The sequence below is a fragment of the Bombus fervidus genome, chromosome 4 (assembly GCF_041682495.2).
Source record: "Bombus fervidus isolate BK054 chromosome 4, iyBomFerv1, whole genome shotgun sequence".
NCBI lineage: Eukaryota > Metazoa > Arthropoda > Insecta > Hymenoptera > Apidae > Bombus > Bombus fervidus.
The window spans coordinates 7,407,568-7,433,553 of NC_091520.1; the positions used below are offsets into that span (position 1 = coordinate 7,407,568).

The 25,986-nt window shown below is 34.4% G+C and overlaps 1 protein-coding gene across 3 annotated transcripts; it reads left to right on the top strand.

Moving 5' to 3' along the window:
* The first annotated feature begins 1,864 nt into the window (after window positions 1–1,864).
* On the top strand, window positions 1,865–24,790 carry LOC139986786 (thyrotropin-releasing hormone-degrading ectoenzyme). 3 transcript variants are annotated; one of them, XM_072002384.1, is made up of 18 exons: window positions 1,865–2,403; window positions 2,500–2,657; window positions 12,374–12,561; window positions 13,918–14,263; window positions 14,774–15,185; window positions 15,380–15,535; window positions 16,434–16,745; window positions 17,766–17,943; window positions 18,012–18,159; window positions 18,863–18,944; window positions 19,713–19,887; window positions 20,349–20,535; window positions 21,269–21,546; window positions 21,775–21,947; window positions 22,936–23,103; window positions 23,761–23,901; window positions 23,979–24,060; window positions 24,132–24,790. In XM_072002384.1, the coding sequence occupies exons 2-18, from the start codon at window positions 2,609–2,611 to the stop codon at window positions 24,294–24,296; spliced, it is 3,240 nt and encodes a 1,079-aa protein (XP_071858485.1). In that variant the 5' UTR covers window positions 1,865–2,403; window positions 2,500–2,608; the 3' UTR covers window positions 24,297–24,790. The 3 variants fall into 3 exon arrangements, with proteins under 3 accessions (XP_071858485.1, XP_071858484.1, XP_071858486.1); XM_072002383.1 differs by lacking the exon at window positions 1,865–2,403 and having other exon boundaries at window positions 2,410–2,657; XM_072002385.1 differs by lacking the exon at window positions 1,865–2,403 and having other exon boundaries at window positions 2,410–2,657; window positions 14,798–15,185.
* The last annotated feature ends 1,196 nt before the right edge of the window (window positions 24,791–25,986 follow it).

The window sequence follows — 25,986 nt, forward strand, 5'->3', positions numbered from 1 at the left end:
CACTTTATTGGGTTTATATTCTTATTATATGAAATGTTATTTGTTTAAATATAGAAAGAAGATGTATTCGATAAGGTTAGCTTATCTTGCAATATATATATATATATATATATAGTAAAACTATAGCATGAATAGCCATATTAAGCGTATGACAATAATTAAAGATGATCTTACCGAATACATGTAGCAGCTTATCGACGTAATGCTCATGAAATGAAAGTAAATATTTTTAGGACATCAGCAAAATATTTACTCGACCTGAATATCTCACGTCTCTATTTACATTTTCAGATTTGTTTCAAATTTTACTGATGCACGATCGTAACAATCGAATTTCATTCTAGTGATAATGAAATTTCAAAACATTTCGAGTACCATAAATAATATATCCATTAAATATGAAATCCTCAACTTTATCCGAAAATATTGAAAACGTGGGAATATTCGAAAAGCTTGATTACCTGAAGGTGAATGCTCGTTTATTTGGTAGACGGATAATGGCACAGCTAAAAGTCATCGGAAAATTAAGACGAAGAACACGAGAAGCGGGGATGAGGCGCAGAATAGAAGAAAACCTGCCACGCCGAATATGTAACGCAGGAGCAATAGAAAACAGGAACTAGATATTAAGTAAGTGTCCATGCACAAGGAAATTAGTATATTGAGTTCGTTTTGTCGTTCATATTAAATGGCAGAGAATGGTGGGATACAGGAAAATAAACACCGAAAGACATAAAGGGGAGTATGAACCGGAGGACACTGTGACTGGAAGAGTAGATCCAGGAGCAAATATCAAAACTTCCAAGGAACCCACAAACCAATCAAAATACGATAGTAAATTGTAACGCTATTATATATACTATAGGATATAGTATATCTTAACTGAGATATATTATGTAACTATAATTTTCCATGAAGTATGCTGTGACATAGAAATATATTGTACGTTAGTCTGGTAATATAGTGACGCCAATTATAATAATAATTTGTGACGCCAATCAAAGTAGAAATATATTATAATATACTTCTAATCAGGACCAGCGTGACCTTTCGCGAAGCTTCAGTACACATTCAAATCTTACACTTACATTTTTTCGCATCCATAATTCGCTTTGAAAAGGGAAAAAATTCAATGAAAATAGTAAATCTGTAATCGTGTATGACTTTTGCAAAGAACTGTAATTTGATTTCTCTAAAAAGTATTAATTTTTCCGAAAGCACCTGGATTTTTTTATCTAATTTAAATAAATACATAATGAAAACATTGCAACAGACACACAAGTAAGAGGTAGAAAAACAAATGAAATACTACTAAACGTGCACCTACGTAAATGAGGGTTGTATCAGGCTGTAAATCTCGTTACAACAAATAATCTTAAGGCATCTTAAGACAGGGGAACTAATGCTAGCAGTCGAGTAGATGATAGAGAAGAGGAAGAAACTTGTATAGGGTTGTATAGGGCAAAAGAAATTCTATTAAACGCGTACCTACGTAAACGAAGATTGTACCAGGCTGTAAATCTCGTTACAGTAAGTAAAATACACACATACATCTTAAGAAAGGAAGGCGAGGCAGGTAACTAAGGTAGACATAAATGTGGAAAAGAAAAGGGAGCTTGTAGAGGACTGGATTAATTTGCATTAATCGAAGAGTACTCGTAGGAAATTCATAGAAAAAGTATCAGAAATATAAAAGGGTAAATGAAGAACTTTGCTTTTTCACTGGAGAATGCTTTATATGCGAGAGAAAATATATAAGGTATACAACTAAACTACAATATTCCGTTTTAAATAGTTATTCACAATATCAAAAAATGGTATTACAACATTGCCTCCATGAAAGGAAGTGTAAATGCCAATAAACACTATTTACTTGTTTCTTGGCTTTCAACTGCGTTATCTACACTGGTTTCTGAATCTACACGACATTTTTTCTACGCGGTAAATTATAACAATTTCCACGTTAGGTCGCGAATATTATGTTAAGAACATGTTTCTAGGTACTTGCAGCATTTTTTACGATCGCTTTTTAATCGTACTGGCTGTAACGGTTCGCAAATTAGAAATAATATTTATATATATCGACAAACACACGCAGTACATGGATAGAGGAAATGAAATGCATCTCGATTTCTAACTTTAGGATCGATTTATCTTCGTTAATCTGATCTCTTATTGAAAAATCTTATCGACGAGATCAAAAAGCCAGACAAGACGCAGCATAAGGAAATGAAAACTAAGAAAAATCGAAGAATTGTGGGACGTAGCGCGAGGGAATGAGAGATAAGGAGAGCAAAGGATTACATACGGTTGAAAGAATGGAGCGATTCCGAGGCAACGATTGAAAAAAGTGGGGGCACCAACGTGCATTCGGAGTGTTGGCCAGCATTCACGTATTGCATCGTACGTAGAACGACTAATTGCGTTGCACCTGTACGAACGAGACGCGCAAGCAAATTTAATTTTGTCATTTTGCGAACAATTGAAATTTCGCCACAGATCTTTCTTCCACTCTGTCTCGTTCACGTGGCTAATTTCCTTTTCGTTATCTGTTGCCTATCGCACGCGATCGGTAGTTTTTAAATCGGAGAAATCAGAAGCTGTTCACATGAGCCGAGGATCTATTTCCAGTTGGCAGGACTATGGACGCAGAAGTTGTAAGTGATCGAAGATTACCTTTCGTCGTTTGATTCAACTTCCACGTCGTTACTTTCCATCGATAATATACGCGTATGTTTTTTGTTCAATTCTTTAACGATTTGCCACAACCGAGAGATATTCGTCATTCGGCGTTGTGTCTGCGATATCGGACGAATTATTTCGCGTTTTAAAGTATAAAATCACGCATGGAATAAATATATGACACGTAGGAGATTTCTAGATGGAAAGTTACAACGTGTGGATTGAGGATGTTCACCCATTTTTGCGAAATTTTATATTCCACAAGTTTACAGAGTGTATATAATATGCAAAGATACATACGATATTTAAATTATGCCGCTTAGTATGATATTTAGTAGATGAGATAAATTTCCGTAGTCTAGTTATAAGGGAAGATAAAACGTGTGTAAAATATATTGCCAACAATTTCTTCCAACAACTATTGATAATTTTTGAGCATGAAACGGTATATATCTCAAATCGTAGTTTGTTCTTATGAATTCGTGTTCACGTACTTGTTTGTGCTCATTAACCAGGTATCGTTGGAACTTTTTCATTGGTATTTATTCGTTTCCCGGTAGTAGTCATTACATTCTATTACCAAATAGTTAAGAATCCAGAGAGATGCAACGATAAGTGTGTGTGTTAACGCTGAATAATATTCGTGCGATGTCGCGCAATACGTTGGGGAAAACTTTGAAATTAATTAAAGAATGGAAAAGTCGTAAGAAGGTGGGAGAAGATAAACGCGTATGTTAACGAGCCGATAAGAACGCGTGACAATCTTCTAGTCGAATAAAAATCAATATACTTGGGAAGTAACTTCGAAAGAAAGATAACATTTCACCTGTTTGCAAAGAAACTAATTGAAATTACTGTTGTTGTATCAAATATATTCCCTCGAGCACGTGTGAAAATAGAGTCAATTTAGTTTTTTATTTATTGGTTTCTGATAGTTTTTTACAAATTCGTTAATAATAACAAACAGCCTATACAATTTTGCGATAACTATCCTGTACATTTAGATTGAAAAACATATTTCGTACTTTTTGTTGAAAAAAATGCGTCACATTTTATACAATTTTATTGTGCAGTTCTATTTAGTTGGAATGCTTTATTTACAGAGTTGCTTTAAAAGTAATATATTAAGTTCAAATAAATTTTACACTTGTTTACATTGTTTTACGCTTGTGCAGCTTTTCGATTGAAACAATATGAGAATAAAGAAAGAATAAAGAAAAGAATAATGTTATATTTTCTTGAAAGATATAATACGAACGCTCAAATGCTATCAACGTAAATCAATTTCCTCATAAATTTTTATTCTCGTAATGCTACGTTGAACATACATTGAAATTATAGTATTAACACGTACATTACATTTTTCTTCAAACTACTGCTACATATAAAATATACAGTATATAAAGACATCAAATTTATTTTATCAGAATATTTTGTATACCGCACTGATACAGTATATACTACAAAATAAATGACTGTCTGCAGTACAGTAAAAAGTAATTAGCACGAAGTTAGTAAAATTCACAGCGTACTTCTAAACTATTAATTACCAGCAAGTCTAAACTTTTCTTTGCCTATTACAATAATCCCATGCTTTCTCTACTCCAGGTAGCCAAAGATAATTCGTATAACGAGTATTTAAATGGCAGCTTATATCAAAATTATTTTGTTTCTTTGCTGTGAGTCTTCTAACGGGTGCTCACGAATACCAGGTAAAATTGCACGGGTTCCTCAGATATGATCGCTTAAACGCGTTCCCGTTGTCGTGAACATTAGTAAGAATCTGTATTGCTATTTTCCACGATTGTAATTGCTTGATTGTCAGAGACGTTCGTGTCTCTGAAGCGTAACCGATGTGAGTGCTCGGTAGTTGGCGTTAAAAATTCGCTTCTTCCACGGAGCTGATCGCGTACATTTTCATTTCTTCTTCTATGAAAATCCCAATGGTTCATCCGTGTGTGGAGAAGTCGTGAATCGATGGAAGCAATCGGAGTACGCGTAACACGAGTCGCGTATAATTCTAAGAGGAAACGTGCGATTGCAGTGATTATGTGACAGTTGCGATGATTTACGTTACACGTGCACGCAAGTGTGATTGCGATTTTAAGTTTGCATCGAGTATCAAAGTATTTTAATGCACGATACGATCACCTTTAGGATTTCAATCTCTTCATCAAAGTATTTCTTATCAAAGCATAAAGTCTAGGATAGTAATTTGAAGAAAACTGTAATATAGCCAGTAGAATAATTGTAGTAATTAGCAAAGACAAGCAAATCGCAATATTCTTATGGACGTTTTGCTCGAAGATTATGTATCATACACGTTTAATCAACTGTAAGCATTTGCACGAATTGCTTTGAAATTGACGATAGAATCTAAGCGATACATATGGACAAACGTATGAACATACAAATGAACTGTTACATTTCAATTACATTTTTCTAATATTCTACCTTCCCATCTATCGAATGTATCTTCGCACTTAAAAATCGTTCAAAAATATTGGTGAAATTTTGGCTTCAAACAATAATCCCAACTAGCGCTTAATGATACAAATATCACGAATTCCTGCCAACAAACTCAAAGATTTAAATAAAGAGATGCAATTCTTTCCCATACTATGTTTTATTATAAAGATTATTACGCATATATTACCAACTTCGGCGAATTTTTTTTTCGATTAATTTTCTCATTTACAACTTTTTGCTGTTTATTGGACTGCTTAATATACGACTAGATGAACGTGGATTAGGTAGATTTTGAGTTTCGTTTTGTTTATACGTTGATCACGCACCATGTGACATAACGTGTCACACAATCTTGCAGCGTATTATATCGCCGTGAAAAACTACACGTCCAATTCGCATACGTAATCCTACTGTTAGTAACCTTCGGCCACTTCGCGTGCGCTATCGTCGTTGATAGGTATATTTTTATTTTCCTTTAGTTGAAACGATTCAACGTGTTGAGCGAGCATACGAATTAGGTCAATCATAGTGAAGACGAAAATTAGTGGCGAACAAAGCAACGCAAAGTTCAAGCAAGCGTAGAACACTTCGAGTTAAACGATTCGAAGAATTTCATAGAACCGCGAATCGAAGTTTACGAGTATATGATACGTACAATTAGCAACACTAACGAGATTAACTATGGAAACTAACGAAGAGAGAGGGAGGAGCACTGCTAATCGCAGCTGTAGAATTTACAACGTCCGATTTATGCTCGCGTTTATGCCTGGTCGTAATGATTAGGACTAGGTCATATGGAACATTCAGCAGTTTAGAAAACTAAAATTGCTCAATACTTCAGTGAACAAGTGAACTTGATGCAAACGATAAACGTAGGGTATCAAACACTTTAGACGTATTGTAGCGTAGTTTATATTAATCTACAGTGCCACATGTCAAATTAATCTCGTGTGACTAATATCTCGTACTAAAGTGCTCGACGTAACACATTTGCTATAGGAATTTGTTATTGACTATGTACTTGCAGGTTTCTCGTCGATAAACTTACTTGCTATGTATTTATATATTATATATTATGTATTACGTGCTATATGTTATATTATAATGCAATATGCAGGTTGGGCCGTTTAAATGGGAACACCTAAATATCTGCGTTATTTGAGGTCTTATGGGAAAAGTCCTTAAGACAAAGTTGAAGCATTTCAAGGGGTGCATGTTGCGGTTAAGATTGTTTTTTCCTGGTCATTTTTTCCACATATTTCAAGGTAATCTGCATTTTTAAAACGGAGTGAGATATTTGTTTGGCTCTGCTCCTGGTACGAGGCTCAGTCTGGGACTTAAAAATTTCTTGGGAAGCGATTAATGGTTGGATAGATTTATTAAACTAATGGAGTTTGGTCTAGTGGACAATAAAAGGTGAAAAGTGGGAATAAAAGACGCTTAAAACTGTCTATATCGTGGTGTGACTGGATGCTTTCTTGGACGTGCAATGGAATCGAGTCCTGTTCAAGGAAATGCGTCCCTCGATGCAATCGGTCGTCAAGAGTGATACCGGAGGATTCAGCCGACGGGGTAGACCGTCGAAGCAAGGAAAAAGAAGACAAGGGATGACTCGAAAATTATCCTTTACTCAAAAGGAAGTTTGGAAGACGTTTCAATATTTCCAATTCCTAAGAAAAGCTTAAGAATAGAGAGGGGCTCATTTAAACCGGCGTGAAGTCCGACTAAAATTCAAAATCATGAAGACGATAGCAAAATGAATGTGGACTCTCAAAACGAATCCACCGGCTAAAGTCTACTTACTTTCTCCTAGCACCGAGAGACTAAGGACGTGTAAACCTGCTGGCTGGTCGCAAGGAGCAAAATGTTTGAAAAATCAGAGGATGAAGATCGCTGGATATTGAAGAGAAGATCGAAGGAATCTTCCTTGTCCTCGGATAACGGGGAAAGTCATTTACACTCCGGCCGAGCGATATAAAAGGATCAGTAAAGATACTGGAAGTGTTAATGATAAACACAAACAAGATTAAGGATAAACTGGAAAACTCCTCCGTAAGAACCCTCGTAAAATTCAACATGGAAAGTATCAAACACCTCTAAAGCACAAAGGAATGGCTAGAGAAATTTGTGAAAAACGAGGGCTTGTACAAAGGAGCTGAGAAACCCAAACACTCTACGAATGCTGCTACTCAAATTTCCCTGTCGTTTAGAGGGGAACAAAAGAGAGATAAAAGGGGACAAGTATCGAACGCGGGAACGTGGGAATAACTCAAACAAGTTGGATATCAAAAATAAAGGAGATCTCGCCTTTGGAAAGCAGACGAGTAGATAGAAAAAGACCCAGGAGAGGGGAAACTACATATGCGGAGGTTCACCAGCACGACGATAATTCTGAAGATGCAACTTCTATCAGCGAAGATATTGTGTTCAAAAAGGCAAAAAATAGGAAAAAATTTACAGTGAATGAAGAAGGATCAAACAGGAACAGGACTGCAATGCTAATGGATAGCGGATGTAAAGAAAGAAAAGAAGCAAGATAGAAACAAGGGAGTTCTTGAAACTATTACGGTTCCTAAAGCGAAAGCAGGTAGCATCACTAAGTAATGTAAACACATAACCTAGTCTAGCCCATAAAATTATACATATCTAATAGACGCAATGACGTATGAATGATCTGCAAGTGTCCAAGTAACTTTGAAAATTTTATGGCTTTCTCGCAGACAAGCAGATAACATTTTTCATCGAGCCTCGCTAGGGTCTAGGTAAGGTAGGTAACCCGACATATATGTATGTATTATATATAACGTCGGTAAATCGAACTTGAAGAGAAGAGATGGAATCTAGTTATAGAGAATTCGTTTTATCAAAATATCCGAGTAAAAGAAGTTTAACAAACGAAAATTCGACACAGAGAACCTTTGTACGAAGACAAATTACAGTCACTCTTTCAAAAAATGTTAGTATTTTAAACATTATCTTAGACCGCATTTTATTCGATGTACATAAATGTGAAAGTTGAAGGCGATGGTAACTATACGCCCGATTGACGAAGGAAAACTTCGAGTTGTTGTAAATTTTAGTTACAGAATTACCATAATGCATCTAGACATGTGACAATAATTCGAGTTAAACCAGACAAGGTTTGACAAGATTTTCGAGTTACTGAATCTGGGCCGTATTGTAAATGAAACAGAAAAACTAGGTTTTGCTTGGGTCGTTAAACCGTCCGCTAGAAGGCTACCGGCAACCACTTTTCATACTTTTCCACTTCGAAATCATCGAAAGACATCCCCTTTAGCCTCTAAAAGCAGGATGCGGGATAATGTGGAATTCTTCCCCACTGAAATTCTTACTGTGGCCTTTCTCAGTTGCAATGGGGAAGCTCGGGGAACATTGACGTGTAATATTAACGATCTACTTTGGGCAGTATCAGAAACCACTCCCGGCGGAGTCATCCTTTGTGGCTGCGTGTTATGACAATTCGGGGCGTCTGCAGCTCCCGTAGCTCCGTAAGTCGTCTTTCTTCTGCACTGCAATTCTTCAGGACACTCCCGTTTGACCAGAATGACCCGCGCTATCTCCGACTGATATTCATCTGCACGCGGACTAAGTAGTGCCAAATGGCACTTGCTACTGTGTCGTCAGACTACTCGGCACTCTGCTCCGGCGTTTTCCATTAGTGGTCGTTCGCCACTCTTTGCCCCGAGTTTTTCTTTTCACATCTTCGGTTCCATCCTCGTTGTTGCGCAGCCTTTCACATTTACATATGCGTCATAACAAGGTAATCTAAAAACGTTTTGTCAAAATTCACGAGTGCGTTATCGACAGGTTCATTAAAATTTCAAAGTTCATTAAATTTCAAGTTCACTAAAATTAACAAATGCAAAGAAAGAAAATAATGTTTCCAAGACAAACGTTTCATCGCAGATGGATGCAGATGCAATTAATTTCAAAGTTATTGCCAGGATTTGCCCATTAACAAAAATGTCTCCAAAAGTTCTTAGAAGTCTCTGTAATGATATATTTACGCAAAAGAAAACCGAAATGCATCTTGAATGTAAAGTATGATCGTGAAATGCTTCCTTGTTATCTTATACGGAGCAGTTTCCTGCACTTTTCAACGAAACAAACAGTTCTATAACGTTATCCCATTAGTGCGCGTGCTTTAAGGATTTTCAATTCCTTTTTGCTCACAGGCGCTGACACCAATCACTCTTTCCTTCCTAAACCATCTCTTCTAATCGTAGGAGAAATATTATTAAAAACGTGAAAGAAATTAAACAAGAAATAACACGATGATTTAGAAATTTCTTATATATGTACTGTTGGCCTCGGTTTTCGAGATATTCGCAAGAAGTTGTCGATACCACGCATTATTCGATGCGATGTCCTTAACAACATATTAAAAATTATATTACAGATCGGAAGTGGAATCTTTTTTTTTGTAGATAAGCATTTTTATCTTATGTTAATTAACACAGTACGTCGTAATGACTTTTATCATTTCTCTTCTATTTTCCTTTTTATTTTCCTTTACACGGAAATGAATGTATAGTATAAATAAAGATGCATAATCAACGATAGCACATGCCGGTGCAATAATTGTCGGCAAATATCGGTGGGACGATTGTCGATGGTTTCAACGGGTCGGCAAATAAACATACTCGGTGTCGGTGAATTCACGTCGATGAAAACATTGTCGATAATATCAAAGCAATTCAAGTATGATACGTTTTTTAAAAATACCGAAATTTCCTAAATTTCTTCTAAAACAAATATTAGAACAGCGTGTATTAATTATCTTGATCGTCATCAAATTATGAACACAAGTATAGCATAAACATTACTTGCAAATACTGCATATAAATATTAATGTTCACGCTGAGCGTATCGAGTATTAATTACTTCGTTTTACTATGTATGTCTTATATGTACTATGCATGCACAGAGTTGTCAGATAATTACTGCAGGATATTAAACTCGACTATGTGAATCATAATTGATAGAGAGGTGATTAGAGATTCTAAGATATAAACAACTGTCGCTAACTCTGTAGAGTCACAGGTATAAGATCCGTTTCCTATACTATACTATACTATACTATACTATCGGATTTTTCGATAATGACATTTATCCTTTGGATACTTTATCGATATAACATTCGTACAATTACAGAAATCAAAATGTATAATACTGATGATGAAAAGTATTAAAACGAAAGGATTTCCAAACATAAAGCAAAGTTTGTTCAAAATGTAACTCAGAGTCGTTGAATGTTATCTCTCGCTATTCTTTAATATCTGTATTTAAAATGTAAATGAGATCTCAATTACGTCATTCGTAACATGTGCCGCAGTTCTCAAGAATAAAGAAAATTTCTAATAGTCGTTAAAAGATTCCAACTGAAAAGTACTGATTCGTAACTTCAAGCGAAGTTGTATCGGTGGTGTCGTATGGAAAACTAGAAGGAAGCGAGTATTGCCGGTCTTGAAAAAGATTATGCGAATGGTAAAGTTAATAGCTCACCAGTAATACGGTGGACCTTGAGGAATCGTTTCTCGAGCCTATTTACGAGAGTATACAGCGGTCTACCTGGAACGTGTGTGCACTGCGAGAAATCAATTCCAGCGACGTCACGTCACGTTCGCTCCGAATGTTATGATAACGTGAATTTGTCACGATTATGACAACGTCTACGTCGTCTCGAACTGCCGCTGCTATTTCTGAATATTGATCAATCGCGTAACATCAGGTCAACGGATGCAAATTTCAAGTATAATATTTCTATATATATAATATATATATGGTAAACATCTTATGCAATATATATATAGCATGAGTTCTAGAATTATTCTTTATAATCTTGTATTTATGTTTCGCTTTTGCAGGATGTTGGTATAGTTACGAAGTATTTCTGGCAAATCACTATATTTCATTCAGAGAAGCTATTTATAGAGTATAGCTAGCGCAAAAGAAATAAGATAATTTCTTTTTATCGTAATTTGCGTATGTATAATCTGTCATACAATGATAATCAGCACACACTATGATGATTAATTGTAATTAAATTGACACGAACACGAATATACCCAGTGACGTATCACTGCGAGTTTATTTAGTTTATATCATTCAATCCATATGGTAGATGTAACAAAGTAACGTATCTTTAATTTTCCGTGTCCTCTTGTGGTATGCAATAATTTTGCGGCCAAACAAATTGGAATTTAAAATAGTGAAATAATTAGATTCAAGATTTCGGTACTTTTTACATAAATTGGAATCGAGAAATGTAATATTTGTTTGTTTATCACGTTGCTATGTTAATGTATACAATTTACTAAATTATTACTATCATTCTTATACAATTTTAAGGCTTCTGAGTGTAAGTCGTGTCTAAAAGGAATTCTTCTTTATGGATGTCTTTTTACTATTCCAACTATACACAGCTATAGTTCTTCCAATGAATCGAATGATACGGATATTGTTTCTATATTGATAACAATAATTTGAAATATTAAAAAAAAAATTGGCAGAAATCGTCAAAGGATTAGTTAAACATTGCATTGTACCCAAGAACGTGTGGAACAAAGGAACGAATTTTATCTACATGAAAGACAAATAGCGTCTCTTTTGTTTGAGACTAATTTGATACAAGATTGTCTTTTAGCTGTTACTTGAAAACCATTTGAAATTTGGTAGACTATGTTAGCTGCACTTAAGATAGTAGCGAACAGTTGGACAGGTAGTGGATGATCTGACTCGTGTTACGAATCATTGATCACCAACTATTTAGTCCGAACGATCAAAAAATTGAGGGGGATGTGTAGATACCACGTGTGTTTCAATTTATGACAATATACCTAGCTGCGATGCTGGCTAAACGTTGAGATATAATTCCTACTTGACATAACTTACGCCCGGAAATCTCAGATTGTAACAACGATATAATAGAAACACTTAATTGAATTGTTCAGCATTCATGGGCCGTGCACACGGTCCAATCTGAGACTACAAATTGTACCTGATTTTTCCAATTTCAAACATTTCAATGATGCCCATAAATTCTGTCCATTCAGTTATTTTACTATTTTACTGACTGAGTGATTTATCGCATATGAAATTGTTACATATTCGCGTCTACGTATATCTGCATCATAATATTATTTTATTGAGATGCTTTGACACTTTCGAAGGGTTCACGTTTTTCAAATGATTCTTGTAGCTCAATGCATGCCACAGTTCAGCGGCGGTCCGGTGCAATTTATGACTTACGATGACATGGAATATAAAAGAGGCGATGGTTGGTTCTTATCGTATACAAAGATAGCAGGAATCGTCGTGGTCTTTATTATCGGTGTCGTAGCCGCAGGATTTCTCGGATGGTACATCAATTCCTTACCAAAGAAAAAGGTAAGTAACAGTTAGGTACATAAAATATGGAAATCATAGAGTTAATCCATTATTTTGTTTCTGGGAAAAGTAGATTTTTGCGATAAGTTACCAACTAACAATATGTAGGGTACAGCCTCTCTTATCCAAACAAACAGGAAAATAAAACTGTTCCGATAATGAAATTTTCAGATAATAAAACGCTCACTTTTCTGATATGAAATTCCATTCACTTGAATACAGATTAACCCATTCCCGTGCTTTTTTCCCCGAAGACTTTGGTCCAAACATAAATATCACGAGCCAGGCTCGCGAACAGAAAGTCAGGGGCCAAACATAAACATCGTAATATTTTTTTTTTTATTTGGACGTGTTTTACAATCAATTCTCATTGAGAACATAAGTCAATTTTTCTGGCGTGGTAATGGTAATTGAATCTAGTGATCGTACTATAACGATCATAATTGAATGTTAGTTCCTATCAGTACGCCACGAGACGCCTATCGCTTGTGTTCGAGTTTCGTCGAGCTAAATGGCACGGGAAGGGGTTAAGATCAATTGGTAATTTCTGTAAGTATTTATGGAGTCCATATCTTTTTGATTGGTAAGTCACAATTCTTCTAACGTAACATTCTTTTTCTGCTTCGAACCGTCGAAGCTTTTCCGAATGTTACGAATCTTACGAATATTTCGGCACGAGAAAGCATCTTTTTATTAGTGTTTTCGTGGTTTCCATTTGTATAAAATCGTTATTATTCTCATTTTTATTGCAATGAAACCATTCCATTAGATCGTTACAGTTAATATTTTTCTGCTGTCACCAACAACTGAGGAATTTACGTGTCTTTAGTGATCCTCAGATCACGTTTTTGTTTATATATATCTATATGTATACAATACATCATATTTAAGATTTAACGTAATCGAAGAAATAGTTTATAACGGTAAATATAAGGAAAAATAACAAGATTGTAAAACAACTTACTTATTTAGCATTTTGAAAATACTGTATTCGGAATACTATAATAAATATTTTATGAGTAGTATAATTTTGTAACATGGATTCTTTAGAAACATCGATTTTCTTATAATTAATCAAATTGAGAACGACAGCTGGAAAAACCGAGTTGTAAATTAAAGATAAGATTAATAATATTTTATAACGACTAATCTCAAATTTATATATATATATATATATATATATATTTAATATGATCTTTCTATAACTAGTAGGATTTAGTGTTACATACTAAATTTAGTATGACCTAGTCATAATCTACAACGATAATTAAATATCTATTAATCAAAATCTCCATATCAACAGTTAATCAGAACTTTCAATTTAATCTTTAATGTTTCAAAATTTGTTTCTCTTAGCCTTACGAGATTCTAGACTTGCAGAACGATGGCATCGAAGATACAGACGATGTTGACGAAAGTATTTCACCTTTCATTCGTCCCTTGAAGTATCGCCTCGAATTAACGCCAATTATCGACACGAACGGTCCATCGAGATTGATAGGCCACGTGTACATCGACTTTCAAGTAAACGATACGATAAGTTTAAATAAACTTTCGCTAAATGTGAAGAACATTACGGTGACTAGTTATAAGCTGTCTTTGCTGGATCTGGAGGAAAACAAGAAACCGTTAAGGAAAAGACGAAGAAGGGGAATCACTGACGTAATTAATAACGCCAATCAAGGGAACGATACAACTTCTGGTAATGTTACTAACTTTAACAATTTTTACGTTTATAGAAATATTGTAAATGAATTTTCCACGTTTACAAACTGGTCGTTGTATCCGAATTGAATAATGGAACAATTTGTTTCGCAATTTTTACATTATCATTATAGTTAATTACAGGTATTTTGCTTTTACGTTTCACGAGCATTTGCTGCACTTGAATTATTTACATTTTTCTTTTTACCAGAAGAACATGGAAGAAGAATTTTCAAATTCGACAGCAATGTTCTTAAATTACCAAATAACACGTTGTTTTTTTCTAAATTTAGAAATAATTCGAAGCTTTTGAAATATGGAATTTATTTTGCAATATCTGGTGGCATTGTAGTGCTAATTATTTTGTTTTGAATATATATAGTATAGTGCTAATATAATATAGTGCTAATAATATAATATAGTGCTAATTATTTTGTTTAAACTATCCTTTCAATAACATTATTTTGTAAATGAATAAATAATGTCCAACCGTGTTATCTACTTGCAGTTTCACATACTATGTATTCTATAGAAAATGATGTTGTGATAAGCCTGAGGGAAAACGAGACAGTGGTATACGACGAAAATGCTACAAACTCATCGGAGAACAGGTCCTCCATCGAAGAAGCCAACGTTTCATTGTCAAATTACGCTTTGATTTCTGACACTGACAAAATTGACGACTCAAACGTAGATGCTATAATACAGTTCGGATCTGTGCCACCTGCTGCATCTGCCGGAAACGCATCTTCGCAAATACAGATCACACAGTACGATATAGACGTGGATAAAGAAGTTCACACAATTCATCTAGGAAGTCGAATACAACAAGGAATTTATCTGTTGGAAATCGAATATGACCTGTTAATCGATGAACATATATTTTTCATTGGAAGTTACAATTCATCTGGCCAAGGAAAGTAAGTGTTACGTACATCATTTATTTTCAATTGGTTATCTTCACTTGAAAAATAACTAAAAAACTAACTAACGAAATGTAACTCTTTAGATATCTATTAATCATTCGCCTGCTTTTTCTACGATTTAACATTTTTATAGATTTACGAGTCAAATTTTTGTAAAAGTTTTACAATATTGTCTATTTTCATATTAGATGGCTAATGGGAACGAAATTGAAGGAATCCGGTGCTCGATGTCTGTTCCCGGTTTTCGACGATACGGTGAATAAGTCAGTTATTTCCGTATCCGTGGCACGTCCCAAAGAAATGACAGTGCTCTCAAACATGCCCCTCAGGACTTTAAGGGATACGTAAGTAATTCACATCGTGTCTTTTAGCAAAACGTACTCGTAAATGAAATCGATCTTGCCTGATGACACAGTTAAATTAAAAATGAAAATCTGATTTCATATGTGAAAAAGTTCGATAAAGAGGCTTTCTTTATGCAATATATTTTCATTTATAATTATAGTTGCACGATAGAAATGTTATGGATCGAATTTAGAGAATAAACTCTACTTCATTTATTATATTTTATTGAATACTCTGATAAGATTATTAATATTCAAGTATGAAATAATAGGAAAAGATTTGTAGCAACTTGTTTTAATTAGAACTTCTATGCTGTCACATATATATTGTGCAAATTTTGTCTGTCTTTCTCGTTCTTTTCATTTTTAATTTATACACCTTCAGTTTATAGTAAAACATGTGATAATTGACACGAAAACGTGTCAGAAAATACACTTTAGACGAGATACGTAGCTTAAAATAGAATTTTCGATATTTGATCAATATTGGAATTTTTCTTGTACAATTGCAATTGATATTTATGCAAAGTTATAACTTCATAGATATAATTTAAAAAGTGGAACCTTTTTCTTCGTTTCACATAGACAAATGCTCGTGAACACTTCGATATTTTTCTAAACTTTTCTAAAAAGTGGAACCTGGACAGAAATTTACCTATTAAATATAAAAACACTATACTTCGGATATTTGATATATGTTTGCGTATTACGTGTATTCTATGCATTTACCGACCTTCAAATAATAAAATAATAAAAAATAATAAAATAATAAATCATAAAAATTCTACAGCTTCTGGTTTATCAGAAATTAAGATATTCATCACAGAGTCAATCGATCTTGTTTTTCAAAGTCTTCTTTAAAAAGAGAAATAAGATAGATTATTATTCCCGTTTTAAGCTCGGACAGTTCAATGGTGGTCGATACTTTCGACGATTCTCTGCCTATTTCTCCGCACAATTTGGCTTTCGTAATGGGCCATATCGAAGCCATGAACACGACGTTCGTAGGCGACACCGAAGTAGTTGCAACGTTCTGGTGTGAATCGAATAGAAGCTCAGAGGAGATTTACCTGTTCGACAAACTCAACTCAGTTGTCGTTAACTTGATCGACGTGTTTTTGACGTCCTACCCTTATCCTAAATTGGATATAGTAAACTTGCCACCAGGGATCGACGAGAACATGGGGAATCCTGGATTAATTGCGCTGAAGTAAGAGCTATTATTGTTCTTCTACAAGACAAACGTTCCTTACATCTCCTGCGATTTATAATTATAATCAGCTCGCTCATATACGTAATATCACCGTATTAACTCTGTTACTCATATAGCAATTAGAACCGTTGCTTTTTATTTAAAAGACTATCAATGTAAATTCTATAATAATATAATAGCGTGCTTTTGCAAAGTTATTTATTTAACTTCGTTTAGTAATAATAGTAACTATGGAAATATCGTGGACAATTTGTACATTTATATTAAACACAATTGGTAATCGCAAAATTTCAGGAATAGTATCGCAAAAGTTACTCGAAAGATCGTATTTTATTCTTTTATTTTACTGTGAGAAAGATTTTTAAGATTTTTCTAAGGCAACAACTTACAAATGACGAGAAAGTACTCGTAAATATAGTTTAATCAATTCCATTTACTTAGTTCAATCAACGAAGTGATATTATCAAAGATATAGTCCTTTGCATACTTTCAATTACGTTAATTTTGAAGTAAGGGCGGGATACGATAATTTTTTGTTTAAACAACCACCTGCTAATTTACAATCCGTTTGATAGTTCAAACAGTAGGCAAATCTTTGGAGATTGTAGCTACGTGATGCAATAAATAAAAGCTATTTATCTATTTATATTCTCGCATTGAAAGTTGTTTTAAATGCTTCAATCCTCTATTTCCTTCTTCGTTTCTTAGCTACAAAACAGTTTTAGCGCTTGTTAACTTTTTTATCAACGTGACGCGATATACTTGTTCCTCTTCCTATCACATCATCTTTTTATTCTTCCATCAGAAATTAAGAAGTCTCGTTAAAAGTCTTATTAGATTCCTTAATTATCTCTATTTATTAGATAGCCTAAGTCCGTCTTGTCAGTTATCTCTCTTTGTGTCCGCGATAATACACCGCACAAAATTCCTTATTTCGCCATTATTTAATAATTAGCCTATATCTTTATGGGGCATTTTTCACCAGTAATGTAATCGAAGGGCGCTTAAATGTTCAAGGCAGTCGTTGTTCTACACCAGCAAGAAATCGCCACAAGTCACGAAAGCCGGGGCTCTGAAGGTCCTGATCAGCCTAGTGGGACAGCAGTGGCTCGATGAATTTATGAATGTGAATCGAATGGACGCGTGGATCTCCGAGAGTCTGCTACTTTACATCCAACACGTGATCGTTCAACAGGCAAGCGACTAATTTCGCATCCTCGACAAACACCTCGGTAAACCGTTGTAATAGAATTCCATTTTCAGATAGACTCGTCATTGGACTTGAGCGACTCTTTCATCGCCGATGTCCAGCTGCACGTGATGGAGATCGATGGCTATAGCATTTCAAGGCCTTTCCATGAAAATGCCAACTATCATCTATGGCAATTTCTTAACTACGAGCACGCGAAAGGTAAACCGGCTCGCTGTTAGTCTTAAGCTGCGTCTTCACCGAGGCAACAACTTCCTGTTGCCTGTTGTTGTTACAAGTTCCAAGTAATAACAAGTAGCAACAAGTAGCGAAAACTATACACTTTCAAGAGACATTTACTCCATCTGCACGCGTTGCGTACATGTTTCTTATCTTTCTTTCATCTTTGTCACTCTAAACGGAGAAGAACAAGGAGCAGCAACTTTTGTTATCGCCAACAGAAACGTGGAGGAACATTGGACAATCAACAAGTTCAAGAAACGCGGAACATCGACAGAGAGGGCCAACTGACACTCGAAGGTCCTGAGTCTGTCGCTTCTCTCAGCAATTACACATGATGATAATTGACTGTACTCGCTAACAGCCTTAGCCATGCAGAAACTACCTGCCATTTTGTGGTATTAACGTGTGCTGTTGGCACAAACGCGACAAAGACAGCGACGGAGAAATTAGACGAGAATTGAAAGAGAAAATGGAAAGAAAGCGAAACCGCGAAAGAAAGTGTTCCGAGTTGAGCAAAATAGGAGTAGATAGCTCGTTGGGGAAATTGTAAGAGGAAAATATAAACGTAGAAACATCAACGGAAGATTGGAGGTTGTTGCTTCAGTGAGGACGCAGTTTTAGGTTGCAGGATATCGCGAGCGGGTAGATCTAATGCCTCTGCATTTTTCGTTGCTTCTTGTAGGTGCATGTCTGATACGCATGTTGCATGGCGCGATAGGCGATACCGACTTTAGGAACGGCTACAAGAAACTGATAACTAGGTGGTGGGTATATTATTGGCGAAGAAATGTCTTATGCCTGCAATGGATCGATGGATGGATCGTTTTGATTAATAGCGACTTGTTAAGGATTGACGGCTATATCGAATTGAAGCTAATTGCGATTAATCATCTTCCTCGTGATTATCGGATTTTTCATTTACATATGTATTTCCTCTTTTTCATTTGCGTTTTTCTTCGCTCAAATTCCTGCATAATTTAATATTTACATCTTTATTGCTAGTAAATATGGATAATCAAGATACTATCAAGTACCTTTATGAAAATTCAGTTGAAGCAATGTTGGCGATGATAATTTTATTGTTCGTTCTGTAATGTTCTAAACAGGGTTGGTTTTTACAAAATTGCAAATTTTTAAGAAATTACAAATTGTTCAATTGCAGTGATTTTTACTCCAGCAATTGCAAACAAAGCACAAGTGGTCCTCGTGGTGCGCAGACATCGATACATTGAAAAACAAAGAACAGTCGAGATCGTCGAAGCTAGAAAAGATGTTAATTTTAATCGAATCGATTTTCACTCTAGCGAATGTAAATAAAATATAACGCGCTTTGGATTTAAATGGAACGATGCGTTGAAAAGCGAAGGTTGGCTAGGACAGTAGATTACTAGATAATAATTTATTATGCCAAATACGGATATGATACGCAGGATACTGATAATCTTTCGCGACGAGTTAACTCGTCCTTCCTCCCTAGCAGGTTGACTAGTAGAATTGTCAACCTAATAAACGAGGTTTTGTTATTTGATCAGGAAACATAACAACACGGATGTAACAGATTTCATGAATATTCTGGCGGAAGAAGCAATGGAACTTCCGTCCGGAGTTTCGTTGGAAGACACGATGAATTCTTGGATTTCTCAAGGTGGATATCCATTTATAACCGTCATAAGAAATTACGAAGAGGAATCCGCCACCATTTATCAGGTATACCGTAGCAAATAACATTGCAATTTTTATATTAAGTTCTATGATTATACAACTTCGAACAGTTTATACTGTAAATAAGGAGATAATTTAAAGAAAATTTACTCAAATTTAGAAGTAAGAATAGAAGGATAAGCTACTGAATATCATAAAGTAAACGAGATCCGAGAATTGCCATGTAGCTCTCATGTCAGAAAACACGAAACCTTGTATCAGATTATTAATATAAAATCAACTGCTATTCGATTAAACGAATTAACTATCACATCAAAATAAGTTAAATTAAATGGAATTACTCTACTGCTAATTTTAAACAAAATTGTAACGTTGAACACGATATTATACATCGTATGAAGACAGAGATTTTGTTGCTAATATTCTAAGTCTATTAGATTTACTATTTTAACGAACTAGCTCTGATTAGGTGTGAGAAAGTATTAGGAATTAAATAATTTTTTTAGGAACAATTTGCGCTCGATCGTCCATTCGAAAGTATCTCCAAATTCTGGCATATCCCACTGAGTTACACCAACAACAACGGTAATTGGTCGTCTCCTGCTACGATCTGGTTTCCACCTGAACCTAAAATTACACTGGATGGCATTGGTTCCAACGAATCTTGGGTTCTTTTCAACGTAAATAAGACTGGTATGTGGTAAATTTAACCACAATATATATTTATTATATTGTATTGAATACTCTGATAAGATTATTAATATTCAAGTATGAAATAATAAGAAAAGATTTGTAGTAACTTGTTTTCATTATAATTTTTATACTTTCAGATATATATTTGCAATTTTTGTCCGTTCTATTTGTTCTTTTCATTTTTACGAATATCATACTGTCAATTTACAGTGAATATGCGATAATTGACAGAAACATATGATCCACTGTCAGATATAAATATTTTTTATTTTTCACTCTTTCTAAATTAATCTTTCACGTGAGATCCTTCTGTTGAAAACGAGACCAAACGTGGCATAATTTGAGTTATATTTGCTTATGAATATATGTACTTAACTGTTATTTATTAAGTAAACAGATATGTGCCGAGCTACACCGCGTTTCGTGTAATTTTCATCAGATAAATGGTACAAGGTTCATTTATAAAAAATGGAAAATAAGAAAGTGTGATTTTTGAAACTCAAGCTTAGCTTAGGTCTTAGTTTATCGCGAGCTTTGAATAATTGCCGACCCTTCGGCACGCCTAAGATCTTAGCTTCCAGAAATAGAATCGTTTCTACCTTCTGTGCAATTATCAAATGTTTCTTGTATTTTTACACGTAGAATAATCTTTTTCTTCTCGCTACGCCGTGAATTTGCCAGACACTTTGCTTCGTAAATTAATGGAAATAATTGTACTATTACATTTTTCAAGGTTTCTATCGCGTGCACTACGACGAAACAAATTGGATGCTGTTAAAATTGGCACTTACGGAGAATCATGAGCTGTTTCCGCCAGAAACGAGAGCATCGCTCGTAGACGACGTTTTTAGTTTGGCTGAAATAGGTTTGATGAAATATGACACAGCCTTTGAATTCATTAAATATATGCAAATGAAGGAAAGACATTATCTTCCTTGGAGTGCATTTATGCGACACATGTTCAAATTAAACAGGCTTCTGTACGAGACTCCGGTCTTTACTGATTTCCAGGTGAGTAACAATATTGACACGTTACAAAAATTACAATTTTAAGCAAAATATCTATTATGTGTAATTCAAGCGTAATTCAAAGCTAGACTTTGAATTATATTTTCAACTGAACGATTCGTCAACGCTCTAGTAGCATAATATTTATAATTAGACACTCTTTAGAAAACGATAAAGTTGAAGAACAATAAGATAAGCCAATTCCTATGATATTATTGTGTTAAATTTTAGGAATCAATAGCAAGATTCGTATCCCCGTTGTACAGCGAAGTAGGGTCGAAGTTGGAAGAAGGATCAGCTTTGACAATGACTGCTGTAAAACTTGCATGCGCCTTCGAGCATTCGCAGTGTCTAGACTGGTCGAAAAATGTTTCCGAGGAGGTCGATGGTAATGTACAAGAAACGTAAGTTTTAACGAACCATCTTCTGTTATGAATATAATTTGAACATTCTTGTTTTCATATTTTCAATGTTTTAATGGTACTGTGCATATGAAATGAAGAAACGAGTCACTTTTGCAATTATTAATTATGCTTCATGCAAATATACAAATTCGCCACAATATATTTTTCGGTTAATCTCATGAACTTGTGGGAGTATTTTGATGAGAGTTTTACCATTCTAAAAATTATAATAAGATTTAGGTGCGTGAAACGTTAACGCACGATAAAAAAAAGAAAAGAAAACGATAGTCGAAAATACGAACCACAAACAGTTTACAGATCTTATGTTTCGCTGCAATCGTATTTTGCTTAGAATCGCTGCCGCAATATATACGCATAGTACGATAATTCAGCGAGCAACATGCCAGAAATGTCGATAATCACGATTTCGCTGTGTGACAAAGGGTGTTGATTCACGGACTTCAGAACGTTTATCGAGCCGATAGAAATTCGCGAAATTGTCAGTCGTATTGTTAAAGAAGATTATATAAGATCCCGGACAAATACATAGTTTGTTTATGTGAAATTCAAAAGCTCTTAATCATCTTGTCTAATTTCATTCAAATGAAATTTAATACAGATCGGTTTTTACTATGCAACATATGCGTCGTACCATTATGCCATATCCTCCCGAAAGAGTACCAATTATAAACCATAAGTAAAACCAAACGTCACAATAAATAAACCATCAGCCCATATAGTATCACTAAAAACTCATGAAATTACTTTAAAACACAAATCGCAGTTAATATAAATGTGTGCAGAAAAGTGTGTATACATAAATAATCTCTAGGGTCGCATTCGTATGTCCTTCTGTCGCACATAATTATATGCGCATGTAATTATACTATTACATATTTGCTATACTAATATTTCTTTGTCTCATATTTCTTGCTAATTTCTTTGTATATCAATTTTTCAAGGATTTAGCAGAATGAAATTGTTACAGTGTTCCTTCCTACATTCGTGACACATTTTACTGCACTATCGCGCGTTATGGTACACGAAGGGAATGGAACTACTTCATGGAACAGATAAAATCGACCGAAGATGAGGAGGAAAAGAAGCGTTTGTTATCGTCATTCGCTTGCTTCCAAACTCCTTGGATTTTACAATTGTAAGTGACTATTCACACAATCGTAATTTTATCTTTGATTAACATCCTTAATAATTAATAACTATAAGAATAGTATTTTGAAATTTTCACGTCGAAAACATGTACCTACATATGTGCATAAATTAGAATTTATTGGTACAGGAAATAACATAACATCTGTCATCTTTGTAACATCAATTGGAACGTAATTGAGACTTATGACTTTTACAAATTTAACAAACAAAAAATATATATGATATTATGGCACTTGAATATTTGTAGGAAATTGTATATAGATGAAAATGAATGAAAACATTTATGTGCATTGTATTAAAAGTATTTAAAAAAGTATTTGAAGTATTAGAAGTACTTAAAGCTGTATATATTTGAACATTTTCTAATTTTTTAATTTGTATCCTTATGTTTCTTATGTATCCTTTAGTTTGTTCCCTATTATTTATAAATTTAAAAAACAGAAAGTATATATGAAACCATGACACTCGAATATTTTTAGGAAATTGTATATAGGTGAAAATGTGTCAAAATATTTATGTGTACTGTATTAGAAGTATTTGAAGTATTACAAGTACTTAAAGCTGTATATATTTGAACATTTTCTAATTTTTTAGTTTGTATCCTTATGTACGTAATACTAGTCACGTTTTCCTTTGATAACAGTATTCTCAATGATATACTTCACGAGGAACGATTCGAGGAGGACGAAATGTCGGTAATTTTGAATGCATTTTCGCAAAACCCAGCAGCGACTCAAGTTGCATTTCGATTCGTTCGAGCAAATTGGCAAGAAATTGCGCAAAGGTACTTCCGATTTTTGTTGCAAAAAGTTCAGTATACGAAAAAGGAAGCGTAATGGCAAAATGACTTCTCCCATTTAGGTTTCTAGGATCTTATAAGGTATTGAAATCTTTCGTGCTGTCCATGATGAATGGCTTAACGACTGAACAGGATTTACAAGACGTAAGAAATTATTAATATCATGTTTGCATATCTTAAATTTTTTATCTTCTGTATGAATTAAATTTTTGCAGCTTCAAATGTTCAGAGAAAACAATTATGATAGCATGAAAGGAACAAGATATGCGGCAGCGCTTGTCGAAGCAAATGGACATTTCGTAACAACATGGTTGAAGCATTCTTTACCTCAAATTGAATTTTTGTTAAAAGAAGAAACACAGAGATTTGCAAGTCCGTGAAAATAGCTGATAAAAGTGAGGAGATAAACATTCTCAAGAGCTGTATTTCATGAAGCTGGACGAATAGCTTTTCGAAGGGTCACACGTACTTTTTACAAATCCTGGCGATTTACTTAAAATATTCTTGTTCTAAGCTTTTCTATTTCGCTTCATTTGTGATTTTCCTGAAAACGCAAACTTAAATTTTGAAATTAAAATTGTGACAAATTTTAAATTAATTTTTTCATTTGACATATAGAGATGTATTAACATATTCTCTCATTTATAATTTATTAATGTAACACATAAATCATTTCGAATAAATAGTATTGTAACTTTTTAAAATATTGTAGCGGGTAGAAATAACTGTTTCTTTTCAATTATTAAATTCAAAACTCGAAATTTCTTAAGATAAATGTCCTTATCAAAGTTATCTTTCTAATTAATTATTACGCTCATACATAGACATAAATATATAATAAATATGTAATAATAAACCAAAACTAGTAAGAAAATATTCTGAACTTGTGGCGCTTATAGAGAAACTATATTAAATAATATAGGAACTATATTAAATAGTCAGGAATATTCCTGAAATATCTTAGAAACGAGTATTACATTTAAAACACTGATTTCCATATAGAAATTATTTGCCTTTGAACCAGCAACACATTCTGTTAAACATTCTATAAAAAATCATGTATATGTTTAAAAACATATCTTTACCCATTTTTGTTACAGAATACTAATTTATCTTCATGCGAAATATAAACATATAAAAATAAAGTACTGATAAAGTTCTGACATTCATAATGTTTCTCAATTTTATGCGCCGTAGAATTATTGGATACCTATATATTATAAAAAAGCAATGATTTACGATATTTTAGTGATATTGCATTGTACTGCATTTCATTTGTTAACACAATTTTTACTTCAGCCACGATGGCCTTACGAGCTACATGTGCGTAATTCCTAGCCCAAAAGTCTAGAGTCTGACAGACTATATCTAGACGCTGACGACTCTACTGACGAGTTGATTCAGCTCAGGTAAGGATTTCGCGACGAAGCCTCTCTTTTTAATCCTAACTTTCCTCCTGACATAAACATTCCTATAACATTGCCGGCTGGGAAAAAGAAAAGCACGAGGAGTAAACACATCAAATTGCGTCAGGTTCGCTAGCGCATTAATTTGCGACCAACCAGCAATTCGGCACGTGACACCTGCGTATAGGACCTTGCGCGAGGCTTCTACATTAATAAAAGCCATAAGATTCAATAGTTGACAGGAATACATACACACTTGATTGCGCTTAAGTGTTCTCGTTCAAAGCAGTAACTACAGAAAGTACAAATCCAGCACGCTTATATAAAGAGTTATAGAAATAATTCTCGATCGTTCCAGAAAAGGGGACACAGGGGGCGAGAAATGATCCAGAATGTTACACCTGAACGATTGAACCGAGTGTGAAAAATTAAATGCACACTATATATATATAATGGAATAATAGAGGGTTTAAATAATATGTAGAAATTTCCAATATTTTAGGAAGCTCGGAAGATTCGTTTGGGTGTTTAAAAAATCCGATTAACCCAACAATTATCGAGATGTAAATGCCAACCAACTTTTTGGAGGGACACAGCGGCCGAGGAATGATCCAGGACGTCAAACCTGGACGATTAAGGCGGCTGCGAAAAATTAAATGCACAA